Source organism: Molothrus ater, chromosome 18, assembly GCF_012460135.2.
Source record: "Molothrus ater isolate BHLD 08-10-18 breed brown headed cowbird chromosome 18, BPBGC_Mater_1.1, whole genome shotgun sequence".
NCBI classification, from domain to species: Eukaryota; Metazoa; Chordata; class Aves; order Passeriformes; family Icteridae; genus Molothrus; species Molothrus ater.
In genome coordinates, this window is record NC_050495.2 from 10,952,803 (window position 1) to 10,967,964 (window position 15,162).

General features: G+C 44.1%; 2 protein-coding genes across 7 annotated transcripts in view; both read left to right on the forward strand.

Moving 5' to 3' along the window:
* Window positions 1–521: 521 nt before the first annotated feature.
* On the forward strand, window positions 522–14,776 carry RNF185 (ring finger protein 185). 5 transcript variants are annotated; one of them, XM_036393026.2, is made up of 8 exons: window positions 522–660; window positions 4,563–4,927; window positions 5,979–6,212; window positions 7,750–7,768; window positions 8,417–8,529; window positions 9,056–9,110; window positions 11,021–11,138; window positions 12,262–14,776. In XM_036393026.2, exons 3-8 carry the CDS (start codon window positions 6,031–6,033, stop codon window positions 12,357–12,359), a joined length of 585 nt encoding a protein of 194 aa, XP_036248919.1. In that variant the 5' UTR covers window positions 522–660; window positions 4,563–4,927; window positions 5,979–6,030; the 3' UTR covers window positions 12,360–14,776. The 5 variants fall into 5 exon arrangements, with proteins under 5 accessions (XP_036248919.1, XP_036248916.1, XP_036248918.1 ...); XM_036393025.2 differs by lacking the exon at window positions 522–660 and adding an exon at window positions 782–870; XM_036393023.2 differs by lacking the exon at window positions 4,563–4,927.
* A 239-nt stretch (window positions 14,777–15,015) lies between these two features.
* Window positions 15,016–15,162, forward strand: part of LIMK2 (LIM domain kinase 2) — a 30,806-nt gene continuing 30,659 nt past the window's right edge. For both annotated transcript variants that reach the window (XM_036393016.2, XM_036393017.2), the window contains exon 1: window positions 15,016–15,078. In XM_036393016.2, the coding sequence (XP_036248909.1) occupies window positions 15,063–15,078 (16 nt within the window). In that variant the 5' untranslated portion in view covers window positions 15,016–15,062. The remainder of the gene's footprint in view (window positions 15,079–15,162) is intronic.

A 15,162-nucleotide genomic window follows, 5' to 3' on the forward strand; every position in this document is an offset into this window, starting at 1 on the left:
CAGGCCACCTGGCAGCAGACAGGCCACTGACAATATCCTTGGGCTCTTTCTTGGCACTGGCTTCCCTTTGTTTCTTCACCGTTCCCTCATAAAACTCACTTTCTTTAGTGGAAGACCTTGGGTTTAGGATTCACCCATTCTCCACTGTGTAAAAACCAAGCAATTTTGGGCTGTCTTGTACCTTGGAGTCCTCAGAGCTGGGACAAACCCTCCAGAAGTGCCTTCTTGGGCAGGTCACCTCCTCTCCCTCGCTTTGGTCCCTCTGTTTCTTTGGTTTCTCACAACTGTATAAATACCTTTATCAAGCTCTAAATACCTTTATCAAGCTCTCTGTTTCCATCCTGGAGTTTCACAGCTCAGATTCTTTCCATCCTGAATCTGTTTCTCAGCTCAGATCCTTAACACTCTACACTCGTAAGTCAACAATTTGTTTCCCTCAAACTTCCTTCCTTCCCCTTCCGTCCTTCCTTCCTTTTCCGTCCTTTTCTGTTCTGCCTTCCTGCTGGGCCCGAGCATTCGCTACGAACTTCTCGCAGTCCCCGCGGCCGCCGTTTGGACGCGGCCCGCACCGCTCCGGGCAGCCGAGCTGCCCACGCCCGCAGAGCCGGGGGTCGCGGCGGGGCCGAGCAGCGCGGCCCGTTCGCCCCGGAGGAGCCCGAGGTAACGAGCGCCCGTGGGGCCGGGGCTGAGGAGGGGCGGCGGCGGGCGGGTGTCGCTGCCCGCGGCCCCCCCGGCCCGGTTGGCGGAGCCGCGGCGGTCGGTGGGGCGGGGGCCGGGCCCTTCCGCCGGCCGCGCTTCCGGGCGGTCAGGTGACGGGGCCCGGCGGAGCGGCGGCTCGGCTCGGGCGCTGCGGGGAGCCCGGACCCGCCGGTGAGCAGGGCCGGGCCGGGCGGGGCGGGGGACGGTAAGGGGAGCCGGGGCCGGGCTGCGGCTCTGAGGCCGATCCGGGCCGGAGCCGCCTGCGCCCGCTCCAGCCGAGCGGAGCGGGGACGCCGCGGGACCCCCCGGCCTCGCCCGGTGCCTCTGGAGCCGCGGAGCCCCCGGCGGGCCCGGCGCGGGTCCCCCGAGCTCCGTTCCGCGGCCCGGCGCTGCCGGCCGGGGTTTGGCCCGGAAGCGCCGAGCCGGGGCCGCAGGTGCCCGGTGTGCGCTGTGCGGGGCCGGCCCCGCTGGCTCTGGCTCGGGATATGTCGAGAGGCGTCAGCTGCTGGTGCACGACATTGGTTGTATTATATATTAATTCTCGCTTCTTCTTAAATCACCTCTGTTGTATATAATAACTGTTGTATTTGATATTTTTACGTTTGCTGCTAACCTGGGTTAGCCAGGCACGTCTGTCTCACACAGGAAAACCATGGGGCAGCATTACCCAACTGGTTATATTACTTTTTTTTTTTTTTCCTTTGGACCTTGTGAGGTAAGAGGATAAAATCTTTGTTGAAAGATTTTTCTTGGAGTCTATATTAAACCTTTATGGAATGGATTAAAAAAAAATCAATTGGTTTAATCACCTGAGGGTTTTTACTGCTTGCATTTACAAGGTACATGGACTCCTCGGTGTTCCTGAAACACCCAAGCTGGGCCCTGGCAGCACTGCCTGTAACACAGATGTGCATTGCAGAATCCCAGTTAATGAAACCAGGCCAGGCGAGGCTGGAAGGCAAATGACTGCTTTTGCAAGAGCAAGTGAGCACATGAATTAATGTTTTGGGACCACTTTGTGGTGATATTAAGAAGCAGGTGCCCAATGCTGTACAGGTTACAGGAAATGAAAAGATGAACTCGAGAAATGTTTCCAAGGAGTTAAAATGTAACATATTTGGGGGACAGAGAAGAGTAAAAAGGTAGTGAGAGATAAATATGTATTTAATGATTAACAATAGGACAGTCATGTGTTAGTTAAAATATCTAAAATGACTGTCAAGAAGTCAGTACACTTCTAGACACTGTCAGCAGTTTTCAGCTAAGATTACCTGGTTGTACTTGAAGCCCAGGCAAGTGTAATATGTTAAGTATCAAGATTGTTGTTAAACTTATGAGTGGGCATTTTTATATAAACTCTCAGTAGTAGTTTTAGATTTAAATTGATTTCCTAATGTGAATATTCCTTTTGTAAATATTTTTAAGTGTCAGAAAATGACACTATTACCTTAGGGATAAGAAAAACACACTGACAAATCTTCTTTTTGATTTAAACTGCAAAAGGTTCAGGAACTAAATCAGAACTTGTTTCATAAACAAACTAGATTTGGATTATTTAAATTTCAGTAATCTAGCTAAAATAAAATTCATTAGGAAAGAAATATGGAAAAGGGTCTTTCCTGTGGAATTGACATCCAACCGTGCTGCTTTTTTTAACTTCATTGTTATGGCAAAGAGGAACCAACTTTGGGTTTTGCTAATAAACTAACCAGACTTCTATATCCTCACCAGAACTCTGTCTCATTGTTCATGAAAAAAATTAAATACTTGAGACATCCTGATGTCGTGCTGTGAACACATATTCCAGGACTGTTCTGTATAGGTGAAATTAGCTTCTAATTTATACTCCCTCTTTGCCTTTCCCAGGTTGAATTAATGTTCACCTACTGTTTCCAGCAGATTTTTTTGTTTACCTTAACTTATGGTGAAAACTCCTCTAGGCTGTCCTGAAGTGATTTTGCTGTGTTTTGAGGCTGGGCAGTGAACTTTGGCAAATGCAGTCATTGGCTGAGTTCAGAGGTGTGATCTTTGACAGTACCACTCAGCTCGTGCTTTCCTGGTGTGCAGTAGATTTACAGATGAAGTTTTAAAAATATTAGAGGGAAATTTCTTTTTTACTGGCTGTTAGTGAGGTCTGTACCCAGCACATGGACATTCCCAGGCCCCTGCACTTACTCTTGCCGTGGATCTCCTGTGCTCTTGGCTGTCATCCAGCTCCTTTTGGAGTTCCACCCTCTCAGGTACCTCCACTGCCATGTCTTCATGCTCCACCAGGTTTCTGTATTTATTTAGGAAGCCTACTTGCAAATGAGTTCCTTGTTTCTTAACTGTTCATCTGCTGCCACTCCTGATTCTTGGATGTAGTAAAGGTCAGTCATTCTTCAGAACAACCTGTTAGGATATAACATAGGGATTGTGGTTTGAAGGAAATAAACAGCTAATCTAGATGGCTTTTATGGAACAAAGATACCATTTTCCTGTAAATATGTAGAAATCAAAGAAGAAAGAGAAAAGGCAAGATCTCTGAATGCTGGCAGTTAGGTATCAGCTGATTTTTATATCCTTTCCCTTGTTTTGTTTGTTGCTCATCATGCCTCCAGGGTTGATTTGGAGACCTGATCTGAAGGATAAGTTTGTAGCAAACCTTGACTGGCATCCCTCAATTGTGTTTACTTAACCCAGAAGTCGTGTTCTATCCCAGTGTACTTACTCACAGTCTTCCTCCCAAACTCTAAAGAAAATTGAGAATTGGGTTGGTTTGGCCTGTTGTGATAGTTGTTGATTTTTTTTTAGTTTGTGATTTGCTTATGGTTTGTTGTTTGTTTTTTTTCCCTATAGAGTTTTGTCTCAGAGTTCAAGAAGTATGAGTGACTGTTCAATTTTGAGCTCATTCTGTGCTCAGAACAAGTTCCATTTGCAGTTGAATTTGTACTTTAGGACTCAGAGTACACTCACAAGCTACACAATATATGATTATCAAATGTAAATTTGGCCCCTGGAAACTGTTCCACATTTGCTTCTTTGTGTATGTGCAGATGTACAGAGCCCAGCAGCACCTGTTACAGACCAGTTATGTTAAACTGGGATATTCCAGGGATAAAAGCAAATGTTTGAGAAGGCTTTTATTATTTTTACTGTTGCCTTTTGCTATGGTTTTGATATTTTAAATTGGTTATGTCCTAACAGGTCACTGGGCCCCATCAGCCAATGAACAAATACTTAGGAGAGGATCCCCAGCAGAGATTAAGGAATGACCTGTTCTAGGAAAGGAGATTCAGTGCCTGTTGCATTATGTCATTCTAATCTTTCTTCTGTCTCAGCCATCTTTATTCCATATCATTACTGATATTTCTCTGGATTTCTTGTCATCCTTCTTCATAACATTTTATTTATTTGTTGTAGTTACTAAAACTGAGGGTTTTTTCAGTAAGTTTTTGTGGAGATACAGATTTTATCTTTTTGACAAGTCTTCAGATTCATTGTGTTAATATACAGAATTTAATTTGGAAAAAGGAACTTTTTTTTCCACATTGCTATTAGGGACTTAGAATTTATTTATTTGCCTCTTGTACACTTCCTGTCCTTGTGTTATATGTCAAGATGTTTCTTGTGACCATTCTGTAAAGGGATGCAGTATTTTTACAGTGTGTTGAACTCCTTGGCTTTAAGGAGGTTTTCTCAATTTTTATATTAATATATGTAGGCCCAAGTTGATAAGTTTTCACTTGAACTACTGGGCAAGACAGGCTGAAGATTCTGGTTGTAAGGATGTGTGAAAAATCCAAGTGTCTTTGGCATACAGTTTGTAGGTTGGCAGCGTTTCCATCTGCCTTGCTCTAACATGGATTTTAATTTTGTACAAGGAACTGGGTGTAAATGGAGTTGTGGTGTGAAATGCTCAGAGTCAGCACTACTGAAAGCAGCGTATGTTGAAGTGCAGCATCTGTGAATACAAATCTGCCCTTCTGGGACACTGTGCAAAATGATGTAACGGAGTGAAAAAGCTCTGCAGAGATAGATTTCACCTGCTGGAACTGAGGCTTTGCTGCAATGCTTCCCAAGGCCCGGGTGTGATGCTTTCCTGGCTGTGCAGTGGGATGGTGTTGTAGGAAAAAAGCTGTTGGCAATAACAGCTGGAGATCCTGAGGCTTTAGTTTGCTGTCCTGCACCTGAGCTGCAGCTCTGCTACAAAGAGGCAACACTAAGGAAAGCCTTTAGTGCTTGGGGGGTAAGTTGGAAAAGAAATTTCCTTCTGAAAAATTCAGGTTGCCCTTTGAAAATGCTTCACTGTTTGTACACTTGCAAAAAGTTCAGATAATCTGAATCACCTGTTTGTTTCTCACAGCTTTATCTAAGTATTCCTGTTCCTGCAGCTTCAACATAATGTTAGAGTTTCATGAAAAGCAGAGTGAAATATTTTAAACATTTTTATTTTAGTGAATTAATTTCTGTAGCTACTGAAACTCTCTTAGTTCTTGGATTACAAATCTTGTACTGGTAAAAGTATTTCTAGAAGTGCAAATGCCTTGTGCTGAGTCTCAAATTTTTAGGTACTGTGGAGTTTATATATCAAGGAATTACACTGTAGAGGTTGTTGCTACTGAAATAAAATAAATGCTGTTCTTTGGTAAATATGATTACGTTAATGAGAGACAAAAGCATGGAAGAAAAATTCAAGCACATTAAGGTAAATTTTCAACACTTGTGCATTACTACCTTACTACTAGGTTATAAATGTTTAATAGTTTGAAAATACTAGAAATGTTTGATAGTCATTTCAACACTGCTGTGATAGCACCTATATACTGCTCAGGAGAGAATTAAAGTTCTAAGCCACCTTTGCTTGCCATTATTGTCATTAATGTTCCAAACTAATGAACATTGAACTTAAAACCCTGCATTGCCAGTCTGTTAAAACTGTGAATTATTTAATTATTAAATTCTGCTTCTGACTGCACTCTCAGTTATAAGTTGTGTTGAATTTTGGAAGAGCATGGGGAGCTCATTCTCCTTTCAGCAAATGGCATTTAGGAGAAAATACAGGGGGGTTGTTTTGGCTGTGGATGCTTATCAGTGACAGTAAAATACAGGTCACACTGTGGGACTGTAAAGTAGCTTAGTCTCTAAAAAAAGATCCCTCTTGGCTACGTTAAACTAAAACCATCAACAACAGGATTCAAGGGCTTCTTAGATAAGTCACTACCAGTTTGGAATAGGGCCAGAATGTTCATAATGCCAATAATTGTTTAGGTTTGTTTGGTTTTTTCCCTTTCTCACAGCTAGGATTCCAAGAGGAAAATTTTCTTGACTTTGTTTGGGCAGTCCTTGAGGATGGCAAGCAAAGGACCCACAGCTTCTGCATCAACAAAGAGCTCCAGTACTGGAGGGACCAGTGGCAGCAGTAGCAGTAATGGTTCTGGGGACAACACTAATCAGGACAACACTTTTGAATGCAACATCTGTTTAGACACTGCCAAGGATGCAGTTATCAGCTTGTGTGGGCACCTCTTTTGGTAAGTGCTGCAGCCCCACACACCAGCCAGAACACCATCTGTCTGATCCCATAAAAACCTGGGATGTTTGTCATTCTAGAGGAGGGACTGTGGCTTTGGTTTAGGAGGAGCTTGGGTTTGCTCCTCAGCTGCTTTTCTTTGCTTGTATTCCAGGGAATGGGTTTCCTGTGTCCTAAACTCCCTGTACTGCTGGATTATTGTGTAAAAGCAAACAAACAAGCAGCCCCACACAGACAGTTCAGTGCTCATTGATACTGTTTGCTTATGTGTGTTATTTTATTTGTGCTGTCTGGCCTAGCACAGATATGTTCTTTAGACCTAAATTCCTTTCTGACCTCTGCATACCTAAACCTGGATATGAATCTGGCTTCTGTAAGCCAAATTGTAGTTTCTCCTCCAGGCTTGCTCTTTTTTCCTTTGAAACCATAAAAAAAGAAAAAAAAAATAGTCAATAAGCTTTTACGTATGGGCAATTTCTCTTTTCCCGTGATATTGCACTTGTGTTAGGAACTTTTTAATTTGACTTAGAAGTAATGTACAGCACAGATATATGTGCATAATTTCTGATGTGGGTAACTTAGTTTGAATATACCCTTTCTTGAATGTGAAGAAGTTAAGGATTGACATGGCCAAATGTGGGGGGGTTGGAGTTTATTTTACAAAGTGGGCTAAATCCTTAATTAAAAGAAGCCTGAAAGTGTTTTTCTCCTGTGTAAATATACATAACATCTGAAAATCCAGGATTTTATTTGGGGAGATGGAAAATCACTGGCTTAGGGCATGTTAAGATAAAATAACATTAAATTATTGTACAAAAGGATTTGGAGTAATGGAACCTTAAAAGTACCCGGTGTCTTGTCTGAATGGTGTTATTGAGACCATTTTGAAAGCAGATGGCTGTTTAGGAGTTTTATCTTGTAGCTTGTTTGTCTTTGACCCTTTTTTAATTTGCCATAGCAATTTAATCTGTTTAATGGGAATTTCTCTGCCGTGAGCAACTGAGTCTGATCTCAATAGCTGACCCTGCTCTGAGCATCAGGTTGGACTAGAGGCTACCTGAGGTACCATCCAGCCTTAGTTATTCCATAATTCTGTGAATGTGGCTGATGTTTCAGCTCAATTTCTAGGATCCTAAACTCTCATTACTGACATCTTGCTCATTTGCATCTTGGCTCTGGGATAGCTTTTCATGGTATCAGAAGAGAAAATCTGTACAATAAACCCTAAGAATAATGCAGCCTCTGTCTGGGCCTTTGGTTTGGATGAGGACCCAGGAGTGGGAGATGCACAGAACCACATTAGGAATTTAGATTGTGTAACCTGAAAAAAAACCAGTGGAGATCAGTCTTGGGCTGTGTTTGCAAAAATGGTTTTAATGGGAGGCTGCAGAACTGGCCCAGCTGGATTCCAGGATTCTGTTGTCACCAAGCTGCATTATCCCTGTACACTGCACATTTGTCATATAGAGTTCAGTAACTAATTCTATTTTCCTCCCTTTTTCTGCTCTGTGAACAAATTGTCCTGGGAATGCTCACAGTTGGCCTTGTTTACATCAGGTAAGACAGGTTTTCTTTTACTTTGTCTTTCATCAGCTCCAGTTGCTCAATAAAGCCCTTGGTTCTCTGGAGTATCCCCCTCTTTTCAAATGTGCTTTTCTCTCCAGGGCAGTCACAACCTGCTCATGCAGCTTAATGTGCAACAGCTTGCAATCTGCTCTTTGAGCAACAAGAAAACTTAGATTCTGTTCCACTTGCCTCCACTTCTGAGTTTCTTAAACCCTGCATAATTGCAGTTTTGGTACAATTACTGTTGGAGCTTGCAGGGTTTAGTTTGCAGGTTTAAGTGCTGAGTGTACTTCTCCTTGCATACATAGTGTTTTACACTGTGGTGCCATTATAGAGAAGGTGGATGACAGGAAGGCCATCTGTGCTAGCCCTTGCCTTTGCAGGACTGCTCATTCTCTTTATTTCTTATTTTACTCCAGTGGAGATCTGAATGTGTCCACATCAGCAAGCTGTTCCCACCAGAACAACAGCCAAAGTGCCAACTCCACTTTGGGGAGTACTTGGCACTTACTAAAGTGTTTTTAAAGCTCCAAAACTTTGTGAGAAATTGCTAAAGTCTTTCTGCCTGCCTGCAAATGATGTTTGCATAGTTATTTTTGTGGTATTTTAGTAGTTTTCTTATAATTTCCTTTCTTTTAGTGGCTAGAGACCAGGCCAAACAGACAAGTGTGTCCTGTATGCAAAGCAGGAATCAGTCGAGATAAAGTTATTCCTCTCTATGGAAGAGGTAGCACTGGGCAACAGGACCCCAGGTAAGAAACCTAAATGCAACTATTTTCATTTGAAAATTAAAGATGAAACTGTAGTTTAAGGTCTTAAGATTAAGCTGTTAAAGTGCTGGATTCTCAGTTTTAAATACTTTGTCAAAAGACATAGATCTGATATTTCTGCCAAATATTTCTGGCTTTTTCAGGGCTGGGTTTGCACACATTTCTTATTCTTGGCAATTAATTTTAATTTGAATCAAGTGTTAATTATCAGTTACAAGTGGCAGGTTGCAATGATTGTTGTCTGACCAGAGAAGCTTATATTAAATGTTCACATCCTCAGTTTTTAGCCTTTGCAATGGGTATTTGTTATTCAAAAGTGCAGCGTTATGTGCTGCTGGAGGTCCAAAGCTGCTGTTGGCTCTCTCACACACTGCTCCAGCCCTGCTGGATGGCCCCAGGACACTGTCAGGAGACTGTTTTTTATGGTGGTTCTGATTACTAGCCAGTCTACTGCAGATACTGTTGTCACATGTCCTTGCACTTGAGCTAATTTCACAACTTCCTGCAGAGAGAAAACTCCACCACGACCCCAAGGACAGAGACCTGAACCAGAGAACAGAGGGGTGAGTGATCAAACGAGCTTGAGTGGTTTAGTTGTTATTGGTAGTGGTATTTATTCATCCTGGAGGACATAATGTGTGTGAGAGAACCTGCATGAGGATCCTGCAGCTTACACATCCTGCTCTTCCCCAGCTGGCTGTTCATGAATCATTGCTAGCTGTGGTGTGGCACAGAGCTCCACTCCTGTGGTACCTTTAGCATCCCAAAGAACAGCCCAACTTGGATCATGCTTCATGAACACAGCCCAGTGTGTTACCACTGGAAAAGCTTTTCATACTTGATTGTTCTCCATGTTTAAATACAAGGAACACTTTGCTTTGAAAATTCTTTGTGCAAGTGTATTTCTGTCAAAATTTATGTGTCATTAATTAATCCACATATTAATTTAGATTTTTGACACTGACACCTGCTTCTCTCATTTCAATGGGATGTTACTGTACCATGGCATTACAAGCAAGAGAAAGCCAATATCTGTTGGATACGTGATTTGAAGAGGGATCTGTGGTTTTGTTGAGGAGATTCCATAGGGTGAATGTAAACAGAAGCTGGCACAGATGGAGCAGATGTGGGAGTAGGTGGTAGGACAGACCACAGTGTTCTTCAGCACGGTGGCAGCAAGCATGACCTGATGAAACAATGGCACATTTCCATGTAACTCAGCCTGAGCTCCTTGGAGAGGATTGTCTCCCTCATGCTTCAAGCAGACAACTCTGCAGGGTATGATTAAGGTGCATTTCTGTACTGAATGTATTGGGAGCTCAGCTGTTCTCTTTCACTAGGGCATTGCTGCCTTATTAAATCAGCTCCTGTACCTTACTTGAACCTTTCTGCTGGTGCTGCTGTAAATCAGAGGGATGGGGTATGAAGGCAGTGGTGCTGTTCTCTTCAGATCCTGTGCCTGCCACAGAGAGCTCTGCTGTCCTTCAGAGTTAGTGGCAAAATGCTTGAGTATGGTCAAAAGACCAACTCCTCAAACCAAGGCTCAACCAAGAAACATTTGGCTTTTATCGTATCAGTAAAATCAACCGTCCTCCCATTGTTGGTGGTCACAAACCAGAGGGTCTTTCAGAACTGGTATCACTGCTTTAATCCTGAGGTGAGAGGACAGAATGCTGGATTACAGAACTGTGGGCTCTCCACAGTGTTTAGGCATGACACAAGCCCCTAGATTCACACACAGTCAGTTCTCAAGCAGCACACTGCTTCTGCAGAGCAGGATTCCTCTCAATTCAGAACACTTATCATTTGAATTGATGTGGTATTTTAGTCTGGATCCCACAGGGTCAGTGTTATTGCATTGCAACTTCCTTTTTTCCTCCTTTCCTTATGTCTTGCATTCCTGCCCCAGGTGATTTTGCCACCTTAATTTGAGTCCCCATGGTAAATTTTTTGTGGTTTTCCTATGCATCCCACTGGCAATTTATCATTCCACTGAATGTTTAACTGATGCACATGTATCACAAAAAGCAATTTAGGTTATTTTCTTAAGTACCTTTCCTATATGGCTAACAGCTGTAAACACATGATACATTGTTAAGACATTCTAAATGGAATTCTTTCTGTCGATTTTGATACGTTGGCAGATACCTTCTATTTTAAGTTGAGAAAGGTTACAGTTGAGAAACACTGTCCTAATTTGTGGCTCCCAAACAAGAACTGCAGTTGCTAGTTTTCATTTTCTCAAACCTTTGGGTTGCTGGGTGAATTTGCTGCTGTCTGAAACATTTTAAATCCAGGAGAGCCAAGGGGATATCTACAAAAGTGTGTCAGACTGAAAGTTGCCAGACAGCTTGGCCCTCCTTCAGCCGTGGGAAAGCCAGTGAGAGGGAATGTCTGCACATCCACAAAATACCCTGAAATAGGCTCTAAGTGATTGTTACCTGTTTTGTCTTCTGTTCTTTGTTCTCTGCAGGGATTCCAGGGCTTTGGGTTTGGTGATGGTGGCTTCCAGATGTCCTTTGGAATTGGGGCGTTTCCCTTTGGTATATTTGCAACAGCCTTCAACATAAACGACGGGCGACCTCCTCCAGGTACCACGGATCCTCCTCCTGTCCCATCACAGACGTTTTCCAAACTCCTAAATAACCTGCTAAATGGCAAAACATTCTGAATAGTAACCAGTGTTGTCAATAGAAACAGGAAACGAGGGCAAAACCGCTCTCTAGAGAACATGGTCTGTGGCTGGTATGTTTTGTACACAGACTCATAAAAGAAGCAAGTTTGTAATTTCCATATAATTTGCTGAAGGCCCTCCTGGGAGGACCAGTGACTGCAGAGGAACAGTGGCACTGGAGACTATTCTCCTCTAATTCAGATGTCTCCTCTGGTACACCAGCAGACTTCTCCTGAAAAATGAGACAAATTGGACTAGACTTTCTAATAATAATAAAAAGGAGTCACTAGGGGTGTATGAAGGAGACCCAGATTTTAAAAACAGCATGAAAGGACCGTTTCCTGAAAGATGAGAAGGAAAAATTTAAACTAGTGCTCTGTACCACAAAATTATGAATGCAAAGATTGTCTCAGAGATAAATTTCTGAAAAATGAACAGTCATCTGTATTCTACAAGAAGTAACTTTCCACTGAAATTACTTCATGTTTTTGATTAACAAAAATCAGTTGGGTTACTCCAAGGGGTGACCTTGCTCTCTAGCAATGAAGTAATCCCTAGAGAACCTCCTCCCCATCTTCAGTGTAGACAAACTGAATCTGTTTTGGACAAGAACACCTACTGGCCAGGGTTTTTTGAACTTACTTTGTGAAAGGTTATGCCTGGCAAATCTTCCACCATGTCATATGGCACAGGAATTATGAGGAACAAACTCATTCTTCACATCACACCAGCATTGCCATGGTCCTGTGCTGTCCTTGGGTCAAATTATCTTCCCTATTAATTATAGTTCAGTGTCCCCTGAAAATCTGCTGGGGGTGGGACTGAACTAAGGAGTCCTGCTTTGAGACACTTGTCTTCCTTCTGATCTGCCCATGCAGCCAGCCAGGCTGAGGGTAGGAAGTAGCAACTTTCTCACCAAGCAGATTCATTCTTAGCATATTTTTTCAATGTATGAACATACTGTATTCAGAATATACACAATCCCAGAGAAAAGGAAGGAGCTGAACTGTTGTTTGTTTTTTTTACTTCCTGTTTTCCAGCTGTTCCAGGGACTCCTCAATATGTGGATGAGCAGTTCCTTTCCCGCCTCTTCCTGTTTGTGGCGCTGGTGATAATGTTCTGGCTGTTGATTGCATAAGTCTTTTCCATTGTTCTATATATTCATGACCAACAAGGCCACTGAAACAGTTACAAACTGCATCCCCATCCCATTTTAAACCTCTTGGTGTCTGGTTCCATAGCTACCTATGGGCTTCAGGAATTGGTGGTACCACAGCACAATGAGGAATCTCACATTTTGCACCAGAGTCGGTAATTAAAACATTCGTTTAAAAGTGTATTTCAGCTCAGATATCTTGTACAACAGGTTCCTGCCACAAACCATGGGCCTCGAGTTGAGCTGCACTCCGAAAGGGAGTGCTGCTTTGAAATCCTGTGCCAATCAGTGACACCAGGCCTGTGGGATACACAGTTATCCCAGCAGACTGGGCAGGTAAGGAAACTTCTCCAGTGTGACCAGTATCTCCTGCTTTGCAACCACGATGGATCTGCCAGAGCTGCAGATGTTATTTAATGTCTCCATCAACATCTGACCTTCTCCAGGAAATCATCCCCAGCACTGCTGGGACTCTCTGGGGCACAGCACGTGATGCAGGCAGAGCCAGCTCTGGAGACTGGTTCCAGTTTCTTTTCTGTCTGTTATTTCCCAGCGTGATGGAAAACCCTTCCTGATGGTTCTCATGGCTGTTAGAAGAAGAGATACAAATTTATGCTGCAATTTTTTAAAGCCTGAGCATGCTGGAGCCAGCCACTGGAAGATTCTCTGGCTGTGGAGCCAGGTGGGGTTGCTGGAGCCAGCCCAGTTCCTCACTGACAAACAGTGTTGTTTGTGTTCCCCTGCTCTGTGCAGCACCTGGGCTGCACTCCTGGATAATCCCCTCCCAACCTCGTCACTGTAGCGACATTTATCTTTCTCAAGGCTTTGAGACTTTCTACACAAGGTCATGTACTCCAGATAAAATCCTATTACAGACCTGAGATCAGCTTGTCTGGGGAGAGGAACAAAAGGCATCTTTACGTGAGTTTTGAGGTAAAACTTGTCATACTGTAAAATGACACAGGAGGAGACCTGAGATCCTGCCTCTGCCAGCACATGCTCAGTAGGGAACATTTGGAAGACCTTCTCTCTGCAGGTGCACACAGACCTTCTCCCGTGCCACAGCAGAACAGCTACAGCGCCAGAGTCTCTGCAGCTAAAATCTACCAAAGATTTTAATTTGAAGTGCTGGAGGAGACCACAACCATTAATGTGCTGAGGGGATATTGCAGAAGGTGAGCAATCTGCAGCCACTTTGGAATCCTGTTGGGTATTCAGCTTTAAAGAGTACTCCTGATGTATTTGTGTAGATTCCTTCAAAACAGGTATGAGAGATTCCCTAGCAAGATGAACTGTTCATATTTCTCTGACTAGGCAATTCCATTTTTTTTCTCTTACTGTTTTTAGATTTTTTTGATTCTGGTTGCTCGTAGTCATAATGATTTCCTGCGAGATGAATGTTGTGACTTCCCTGGCAGTAGACAGAAAAACTGAAAAGCAAATCAATTGATAGAAACTTTGTTTCAATAGCTTGGGATTTTTTAGTGTATGGCAGAGTTTCCTGGGCAGAACACCTTTAATTAATTGTTATAGAAGTTTATTTATGTAATTATAAACTGTTTCCTTTTAGTGTCAAGACAGAGTATGACTGAAGTTTAACTTGCCTACCTCCAAAATTCCATCTGGCAAGTAGAATGTTGCAAAGCTTCTGCAGTGTTTTGTCATGTCAGATTTATACCTGACTCAATGATAATCTGACAGAATATATTGCTCAACTATTTATAGTTGAGGTGGTGCTTCAGCTTTTGCTGTGTGACACTTCTGAGTAGCTGAACTTTGGCATAGGCTTCTTCTCAGGTGTGTAACTTGGTAACTGGGGCCCTTCCCAGGAGGACAGGCTGTTTTGTTTGGTTGTCCTACAATGTCGCAGCTTTGGGTTCCTCTCCTGCGCAGTCAGCACCACCTGCTGATGGAAGGGAAGGTTCATGTGACAGTAAGGGATGGATTCCTTCTCCTTTTGTGCGGAGAAACTCGATGCTGAGAGGTTATGCAGGGAGGAGAAAGGTAGCTCTTTGAAGCCTTTATCCCATAAAGAGGATAGAGAAGTGACTGCAAGAGATTCAAGAGGTACTGAAATATATTTAATTCTTACATTTTAAAAACCAGAATTTTAATGGATCGGGGGTGGGGATTTCCATCTAGGAGTGCGAGAGATAATGGATTTAGAGAAGGCTGCAGAAGCATGACTAAGAGCTCTTATTTTCCGGCAATTCAAGGATGAAATAGTCTAAAAGTGTTAACGCTTGGTTCCCCCTTTCCCTGGTGTGCTTTTGTATGTACCCCTTCCCGTAACCCGACCGCACACGGCCCGGACGGCTCGGTTAGTGCGTTACCGTTCCTCCTCACTAATTTTCACTGTTGTGAAAGTGATTTAGAATTAAAAAATGGTTTTACATTGAGCGGAGTGCGCCGCCGTTCCTTTGCGCTGCCTGGGGCCGGGAGCGGGAGCGGCGGGGCCCGCCTGGGGCCGCGGCACGTGCGGGGCGGGGCTGCGGGCGGGGAGCGCCGCCATTGGCCAGTGGCGCGGAAAGGGCGGGGCGGGCGCGGCGGGGCCGCGCGGGGATTGGCCGGTGCGCGGGGCGGGCGACGCCGATTGGCGCGGGGGGGCCGAGCGGGCGGTCCGGAGGATCGGGCCCAGGTGCGGCGGCCGCCGCTGGCGTCGGGCGCGCGGGCGGCGGGCGCGGGATGGAGGCGCTGCCAGGTGAGCTCGGGCCGGGCCGGCCGCGCCTCCGCGGGAGGAGCCGCCCTCCGCCACCCGGGGCGGGCGCGCGTACGCGAGGCCGCG